Source organism: Echinops telfairi, unplaced genomic scaffold (assembly GCF_000313985.2).
Source record: "Echinops telfairi isolate 266 unplaced genomic scaffold, ASM31398v2 ScPeMD7_3533;HRSCAF=4204_1, whole genome shotgun sequence".
Classification (NCBI taxonomy): Eukaryota; Metazoa; Chordata; class Mammalia; order Afrosoricida; family Tenrecidae; genus Echinops; species Echinops telfairi.
The window spans coordinates 21,092,126-21,101,522 of NW_022107432.1; the positions used below are offsets into that span (position 1 = coordinate 21,092,126).

At 40.0% G+C, this 9,397-nt stretch overlaps 1 protein-coding gene across 8 annotated transcripts in view; it reads left to right on the forward strand.

Annotated features, from left to right (window-relative positions):
* The window catches only part of SUPT3H (SPT3 homolog, SAGA and STAGA complex component), a 442,749-nt gene that overhangs the window by 346,755 nt on the left and 86,597 nt on the right, over positions 1–9,397 (forward strand). For 7 of the 8 annotated variants that reach the window (XM_013006777.2, XM_045294851.1, XM_045294852.1 and 4 more), the window contains one exon: positions 586–696. In XM_013006777.2, coding sequence (XP_012862231.2) covers positions 586–696 — 111 coding nt within the window. The remainder of the gene's footprint in view (positions 1–585; positions 697–9,397) is intronic. The other variant, XM_045294856.1, reaches the window with a different exon arrangement.

The window sequence follows — 9,397 nt, forward strand, 5'->3', positions numbered from 1 at the left end:
CATGGAGCAGAAAGCTCCCCACCCCTCCCTGGACACCTAGAAAATCAGGAACCCAGTTGAAAGGATCATTCCTGACAGACCCCAGTCAAGAAATATATAGCAACTTTTATATTTTCCACTTTAGAATTGATGGCTCTCGAGTTATTTTAGAAATATGTCAAAAAGCTCTCTCTCTCTCTCTCTCTCTCTCTCACACACACACACAATTTATAGTAATAAATGTTTAAAATGTGTTTTAAAAAAATGAGAGACTTTCCTGCGGCTGTTCCAGCGAGCCCCTGTGATTTCCTTGCCGCCAGCGGCTCTGTTCTCCTGTGCCTTGACGTACAGGCCCAGGTGAAATACTGTGGGCATAAAAATTGCATTTGGGAGACCGGTGCGGAAGGGGTCACGTTGAAGTCATCTCTGATTTGTTAATGGAGCACATTTTACTTTTTATTTCTTAGATGTAGCTTATGGCAGCTGTGATGTGCGCCCGAGGGGGAAAACGGTCTATTTCATAAAGGTTTATTTTCATATTTTAGACACTGGAGTCCTGCTGTGTGTTTTTGATTTAGTAACAATTTCTGTGTCTTTCTGTCGCAGAGCACTGCGGCCTGTGGTGTTGAGGCTCCCAGCGATGCCATCCAGCCCTGCCACATCAGAGAGGCCATTCGACGCTACGGCCACAAGGTTGGCCCCCTCTCCCCATTCACAGTACGTAATAACAGAGTTATAAAGAGTTATATTTATAATCTGAAGGAATTTTGATTTTCAAGTGGTTAAATGAAGAAGCAATGGAATTGTTGAAAGCAATTTGTGGTGACTGTAATTTTGTATAAAAGTGGCATAATTCTCTTGGGAAATAAAAGTTAGTCATTTTTGTCTCTTTTTGGGAAGACAAAATTTTTTTCCAACAAAATATTATTTTCTTAAAATTACAAATTATGCTTTTTGTGTTTGTGTATATATATATATATATATATATATATTACAGTGTTCAAGTTTATAAAATTTTTCGAAATCAAATTATATGTATCCAAATATTGCTAGAAGCACTTTATATTCTAAAATTGGTTGGATTGAAAATACCACTTCTATCAGATGCCCTGGTCTTAAACATACTTTGAGTTGGAAGAAGAAGAAATGATTTCATTGCTGGCTTTGAATTAGGCTGAAATATAGACAATCTTTCGTATCTTTGAATAATTTGAAAGCTTATAATCAGGATTTTTTTATTATTGGGAATCAAAGCATTGGTATTTCAACACCAAAGAAAGAGTATGTGTGTGCTTAAATTAAATATTTAGTGGTAGCCAGCCCCCTGCCCCTACCTCACATGCCACTATTTATCTTTGTTAATAAGGGTTTCTTCAAGCCCATCACTCTGTGTAAGGAATCGGTGTGATTTTTAGTAAATGAGTCACGATTTCTATAATTGTGGTGAGTTTGCTTTTTTAATATTCACTTCTGTATGATATTAAAATGAATACATATCTAGTATATATTATGCATAAATTAATAAGTATGACCTGTATACATTTTCTGTAGGAGTGGACTCGACTGTTAACTGTTCAGAGAACTTAGATTTCTTCTCAGTGCCTCTATCTCCTTTTTCCCTGCTTATCTCATGGTTAAAGGAATCCTCTGCTCTTCAGTTTGTTTGTTTTTCTAAATGTTGTTGTGTGCTGTTGACATGGTTCCAGCCCACAGTGGTGGCGCTGGAGTACAGTGTGGACCTGCCCCAGAGGGTTTCTGACACCATTGTCATTACAGGAGCACATGATCAGATCTTTTCCTTTATCACAGGGGTGGGCACAAACAGCCAGCATTCTGCTTAGTAGTCTTTCAACCTTTGTGCCACTAGGGCACCCTTGGTTCTCATTCAACAAAAACCCAGCCCCCTCAAATTGATTCTGACTCATAGCAAACCCCTATCTGGTTTTCAGGACTGTGCATCTGTACAGGAACAGAGAGCCTCATCTTGCTCTCGCTGAGTGGTGTGTGGATGTGAACTCCCAGCTTTCCAGCTAGCAGGCCAACACCTTAACCCACAGCACTACCAGGGCTCCCTTTTTTTCTCATTGGGTATAATTAATTATAAGAATCCTCAGTTTGACAAAAAGAACCTGCTTTTATATGTGTTACCAGAACGCTTTCCTTTAACAGACTATTATTTTTGTTTTATTTAGTATTTCTAAATGTTTTTATGTCGTAGGAATATGAATCTAATACTTTTCATTAAAACTATATATCTTTTCTATTTGAGTGCTCTTAGGTCTTAAAATTGAAGGGATCGAAATGAGATATCCCTGGTGGTGGTGGTGTTTTACTTTGTAGATTTAAACATAATAATAGGCTGTTGTAAGCAGACGCAAGCCCAAAGGAAGGTGAGATTTTTCAAAATAGGAGATGGACAGGAGAAAACAAAGAGAATGCAACCCCAGCTGAAATGGGACAAACTGACTTTTAAGGAAGGATTTTAAAAATATTAAATCTCTAGGTTAGAGCCAAATGATGACTAATGGATTGAAGCCACTCAAGGGAGGGGGAAGAAAACAGGCAGGGTTGAAGAAGTAATTGAAGGGGGAGCCAGGGAAACAGGATTCTCCCTAAGAGACCTAAGAGGTAGTGAAAAGTAGTGGATACAATTAAGGAGAGGAAAATGTCCCTCATCGAAAGGAAAAGCTTGCAGATCATGACGTCAGTGACATCTCCTTAGAACAGAGGCAGCTGCTTCTTTCTTGCAAGTGTTTTGTTTGTGGGTTTTTTAGAGAATCGGCATAGATCACTTGAGAACCATCTCCGTTGATGGGCGTTATTGGTCTGTCTTTCTATCCATTGATCTCCTTATCTGCCTTACTCCCCACCCTCCTAAGTTGACACGGTGTTATTTGTCTTGTTTCTTTTGTAAAAAGGGTCATTGTTAAAAGGATGGTGACTGGGTTCAGATGCACAGGCCCTTGGGTTTATGTCATGTGCTGGGGCCACAGACAAATCCCGTCGGTCATACGTTCGTCTTAGTCTTTCTAGGGGTCTGTAAAAAAATGTCCATTCAAGACCAGTAGCTTCAAGTGGATTTGCTGGGCCACTTAAACTCAAGACAGAGGTTAGCTCAGAAAGTTGTGACAGCTGTTTTGGGGGAGATCCCAAAGGGGCCCCCTGGATAAATTTCTCGAAGAACATGGGACAATCAGGGGGACTTACTAAGAAGACATTTTAAGAAAATTGCATTGGTGACAAAAAGGCCAGGGAGTTGCACCAAAGAGTGTTTCCCACCATCGCAGTAGTTTACCCACTCATCCTTCGAGGGCAGCAAGGCCTGTCCTGGGAGAATTTTGAGGGAAACTTTACCCCGTCCACCCTACAGCCCTAATCTTGTCCCTTCCGACCTCTTTGTGTCCCCCAAACTCAAAGATTTTATAGCCTACTTTTTGACTCACCCTTATATAATCTAATATTGTACAGCATTTCGTGATACATTTGAAATAGCTATAGGTAGCTTAAGTTAGTTTTTAATCTAATACACATGTAGCCAATTCTCTGAAAGCGTCTTTTAAGCCTCTGTGATAGTCCTTTGTCCTTAAAAAAAAATAAATCCCTCAAGATTGCCCTTTAGGAATCCTAAAAGATAGTTCCCACTAACCTGCTGAGTCAGCTGCTCTGCCTTGACTTACACTGGCCCACAGAGCCCTTTGGAAGCTGCTATTTCTGATTGGACCTTGTATTAGTCTGGGTACTGTGGAGGAACAAATCCACAGAAACTCACGTATAAGAGAGAGTTTTATATAAAGGTTAAGTGTGCATCAAGAAAACATCCCAACCCAGTGCTGCCCAAGCCCACAAGTCCAACATTAACCCGTATTTCCAACACCAATCCACAAAGTCCTCCTCCATCTCACAAAGCACACGCAATGATGTCGACTGCAGGAGGAAAGCCGAATCAGTGAATGTGTAAGCATCTCAGCGCTGGCAGGGGTCTCCACACGGCTGCTCCAGCAACCAGGGCTGCATCAGGGTAGGTCCATGTGGCTTCTCCTCAGGGATGTCTTGCAGGAAGTGAGCCTTTCCAGCTGAAGCAGGGAACTGGCTAAGGCAGCAGCACCCTGGTCCGACCATCAGAGAGCAAGACACCCAAGAACGAGAAAGGCGAGGCTCACTGAGCCATTTATCCCTCCGCCCTTCAATTAGTCCCACATGTGTTTATTGACCAGGTTGGCACAATAAACTAACTACCTCAGCCTCCTTTTTTTTTTCTAACAATTTTATTGGCATATAATTCACATATCATACAATTCAATAGTTTTGTCCCATCAAGAAAAGCTGTACAGTCATCACCACCATCGGTTTTTAGAACATTGTCTTCATTCTTGTACTCGTTAATTAGCTCCCCATTTCCCTCCCAACCTCCTCTGCCATACTCCCAAAACAAACAAACCAAAACCTCCCTGCCCTCAAGTCCATGCTGATTCATAGTGCACTCCTGTGGTTTCGGAGACCAAAACTGTTTACGGGAGTAGCAAGCGAGTCTTCCTCCTGCAGAGAGTAAGCACTATGCAGCCAGGCACCTGCCATCCTACAAGGAAGCATTGATCCATTCCTGCCTCTATAGATTTACCTATCCTGGATTTCATGTACAGAAAATTTAAAAAAAAAAAACCAACAGCTAATAGCAGAGTAAAATACATTAAAACCTTAATCGAAAAGAAAGCACAAAATATTAGAATAAATTTGAATAGCTTGTAAGGGAGATCACATGATACAGGGTGCTAAATTTTAACCTAACTGTATTGGGAACAGTCTATTTTCCAATGTGTTCTGCGTATTAGCAAGGGTGTTCACATCCCTGGCCCATGGTCAGAGGGCATTCACCAGGGGCTTAACCCACCTTAATCCCCCTTCACTATTCTTTTTAACTGAAATAGCTTTAACATCAGTCAAAAGGGAGATCAAATGATAAGATACTGCATTTTGGCCTAATTATATCTGCCATAGTTGATTTTACAATGAACAGAGGGTATTCACTGGAGGCTTAATCCATGTGTGGCCCTTGCTAATGTCATCATAGCCTTCCACACACTAGGCATTCACAGTTAAGACTCTGATACAGTTCCCTCCTTTAGAGTTGGCTTATATTAATTACAATCCTTGGCTCACATAGGCTGATGTGCTTCTTCTATGTGGAATTAGTTGAAGTCTCACTTAGATGGCTGCTTGTTTGAAAACAAGCCTTTAAGACCCAGAAGCTATTCTTTCTGAAAGCGGGGCACCATCTAGTGTCTTCGCCACACTTTGCTCTATCTTCATTGATCTCTTCATGAGGGCCAGCATCAAGCAGGGCTATGTCATAAGAACTAATGTTCTTAGATTGGGGCTAGACTTCTGTGCAAACTCAAAATCCACTCACACATCTATGGTTTACGTATGTCTGGTTTACCTTAGAGACATCGTTGTCGCTGTCTTGTTTTCTGTGAATACATATTAATAATTCAGGCAAGATTGAGGATAGTCTAAAAAGCGTTAGGCTTATAATTGTATGGTGTATATCTCGTGTGGTATTCTATGGTCCTTTCAAAGGTGGTTCTTACTAGCTCTGTGTTGTTAGCTGCTGTCTCAAGGTGGCCCTACACATACAGAGTAGGACGGTAAATAGGGTTTCAAAGCTGTGACTTTGGAAGCCCAGTGCCTGTCTGTCTCCCCAGGCACGTCTAGGTGATTTTAAACTGCCAACCTTTCGGCTAGGAGTTGAGCATTTAGCTGTTTGCATCACCCAGCGACTCCTCTATCTGTGTAATATACCTTATGCATCTCATGCACCTACATTTTTTAAACCATTCTCTTTAGTGTGACCATTTACGCTACACATAGTAGTAATGGACATGCCTGTGTATAAATCTTTACCCATCTGTCCGGTTGTTTCCTTAGGCTAGACCACTAGGAGCAACATTCCTTGATCAAAAGTTTGGTTCATTCCGGTTTCCTCTCAATCTTGCCAAAATCATCCCCAAAAAGCTTGAGGCAATTTATGGTCTTCTGAGCAATGCACAAGACTAAGAAATCTAATCGAGATGATCACTTTTACTTTTGTTAGTGTTGTATGCAAAAAATAAAATAGCAATACAAGAAGCTTCTGTGTACTAAGCCCAGGAGCATTGGACCCTGTTCTCACTGAACCCCTCAACATTAAGTAGAAACTATTACTCCAATTGATAGATTAAGAGACTGGCAGTTGAACTGACCTTCCTGAGTTCACATACACTAGTCAAAAGTATTATGCGTTTGCTTTAATTTGTATTTGACAGCTGATGGATAGTAATTTTAAAAATATTTATTGGCAATTTATATTTTTTCCCTTTGAATTCTGGTCATGTCTTTTTGCCAGTGTTTCAGTAGGACATTAGTAAATCTACTTGTAATAATTTCTAAAACCAACCCTAAATGATGGCTGCTGAAGCTTTTTGTTGCATGTATTTTTCCCGATTCTTTCTTTTACTCTGTAGTTGTTCTTTCTTCTGATTGCCTTTTTTCTATAAGGATTTTATCTAGTTAGATTTACCAGCATTTTCTTTCCTAATATTACTTTTTTATGATTGAAATCACTTTACACCTTGATATTACTTAAACATACACCTAAATATTTTCTTTTTTTTAGATTTTATTTTCGTTATTGCATTTAACTCCAATTCTAGGACATTATACTCTAAGTGTAGCGTGAATGCTGGTATGAGAACCACATACCAAAATTTCACACGCAATTTACCCTATTTCTACTAATAGAATTGTTTTTGTAGCACCTATTCTTGTTTACTAAGGTGCCCTGGTGGAATGGTGGTTATGTGTTGGACTGTGATCCGCATGGTCGGCAGTTCAAAATCACCAACAGCTCCACTAGAGCAAGACTGGGCATTGTCCTCCCATAAAGCAGTTACAGTCTAATAAACCCCTGGAGAGGTCTCTAGAGTCAGCATCAACTCAACGGCAGTGGGTTTCTTATTTACTATATACTATATATAGTATTTACTTATTTACTGTATGTATACTATAATAGTCTTTACTTATTTACTATATACTATTATATAGTATATTATTCACTACATACTTTAAAATAATCCCTATATACTAGGGATTATTGTTATTATTAACTTATCTTGAGTCTCTGTTTTCTGGGTTCTTTTCAAAATGTTTGGTAACAGCATGTCATTACCTGAATATGTGAAGAGAAAAATAATTAAGAAAGGCACTACGGCCACATGTATGTACGAGCACACATAGCTCCAAGGGCTCTAAAGGAATTTTCCTGCCAGAAAATTAACTAGCATTTAATTGTTAGAAGAGCGCTCTCTTTTCAGTCTGATGTTCATTAAAATGTAAATGTTACTTGTGATGCTTCGTTCTTCTGTTCCTTTCTTTTTTAATCTTAGAATTTATTTGTACAGGCTTAGAAGGTAAAATCCTTTAAAATTTTTATGAATCAACTAATCTTTTTATAGTTAGGGCAGTTCGTTGATTCTCTCTGAGAAAATACCCCCAGGACGGCGGAGTGTGCTGATCACCTGTCATCCAGCAGACACGCAACCTTGCTGTGTGTTTTATCCAGACCCTCGGTATCACCCACTGTGGGCAGTGTCCACGGGCACCTGCTGCGAAGCTCAGTCCCAGTGCTTAACGGGAGCACTGCAAAGGACCGATGTGAAGCTAGGTATGTGATTTCGAAAGCCAGAGAAAGGAAACGATGTCCCCTCGGCAAGGTGACATAGTCCCGAGTGTAATGCCTAAGTCTGTTTTCATTCCTCCAGAAAGGTATTCAGAGCAGAAAAAGATGTTAACCACCCTGAGCTGGCATATTATCAGGTGATGTTCCATTGAAGTAGCATAGTGAAGCCATAAAATTGCTCCCTTAATTATAGTCATTAACCTAAATAATATCTTACATGCTTCTCTAGACAAAAATTTCTGCAGTATCCAATCAGTTGGCTTCAATTCTGAGACAGAATCATAGCAGTTTAAAGCTGGCTAGCACTTTAGAGAGCCAGGTCAGTCTCTGAGAAGCCGAGTCCCAGTGAATGGCAGGGCCGACCCTGGAATATAGCCGAACCCTTAGAACAGCGGTTCTCAACCTGTGGGTCGCGTCCCCTTTGGGGGTTGAACAACCCTTTCACAAGGGTTGCCTAAGACCATCGGAAAACACATAAACGTTTCACAGTATATAATTACATATTGTTTTGTGATTAATCACTATGCCTTAATTATGTTTAATCATGTTCAATTTGTAACAGTGAAAATGCATCCTGCACATCAGATATTTACATGACGATTCATAGCAGTAGCAAAATGACAGTTATGAAGGAGCAACGAAAATAATGTGAGGGTTGAGGGTCACCACCACATGAGGAGCGGTATGAAAGGGTCACAGCATTCGGGAGGTTGAGAAGCAGTGCCTAGAATGATGCTGTTGCCATTAACATTGAATGGGATGTATTGACTCCTCAGGGTGCTGGGGAGGCCCTCATGCCCGTCACTAACCAGTCTGTTTGTAATAGACAAACAGGGATTAAAATTAGGACATTTCCTGTAAGCGTTTCTCACATTAAATGGCTTCCCTTTCAAAACCCAAACTGCCGTGGCAGATTGCTTTGATTAGTTTGATCTAGAATTTCATATCCATGAATAAATCTTATGTCACGCACCCATTACATCCCTGTGTGTGCTTTATATGCTCCGCGTGGAAAATCAAAGATCACAAACTAGTAGAATAATTGTTTTAATGTGCATACTGAGTGTCAACTTGTAAGAATTCTTAAATATTTGTATTTTTATTGGAAAGTTTCTCCCTAAATGTTTGAGAGCATCCAATCTATCAATGACTAGAGCCAGGTATTTTTGTTGTTGTTGTTGTTGTTTTCCCCCCAGTAACTGTGAGATTTCAGTTCTAGGGGAAGATGACTCAGATGTGGCATACTTATTGTGGGAAAGTGCTTTCTGAGTTCACTAAAAAAAAAAATTCTTCATGTAGTTGTTTTTAAATTTGAAACAGGGCAGAAATAAAACATTCAGTTACCCAATTTACTAGGTGATATCCTATGATATTCTTGTTCCTCTAGGTCAAAAACTGCTGAGGACCAGCAAATTTCTATTGCTCAAATAATATACTTTTAAATTTAGTAAGAGGACATATTGGAAATGGGGAAATAAAGAATTTGAAAAAGTTGAAGAAAGAAAATCATTCATCTGAGGCGAGTGTTGTTTGATCAAATAGTTACTTATACAGTCATTTAACAAGGAGCCGGCTGGCTTAGTGGGTTACTCACTGGGCTGGCAAATGCAAGGCCAGCAGTTCTAAGCCACCAGCTGCTCCTTGGGGAAAAGATGAGGCTTTCTGCTTCTGTGAAGCATTGCTGTCTTGGAATCCACAGGGCAG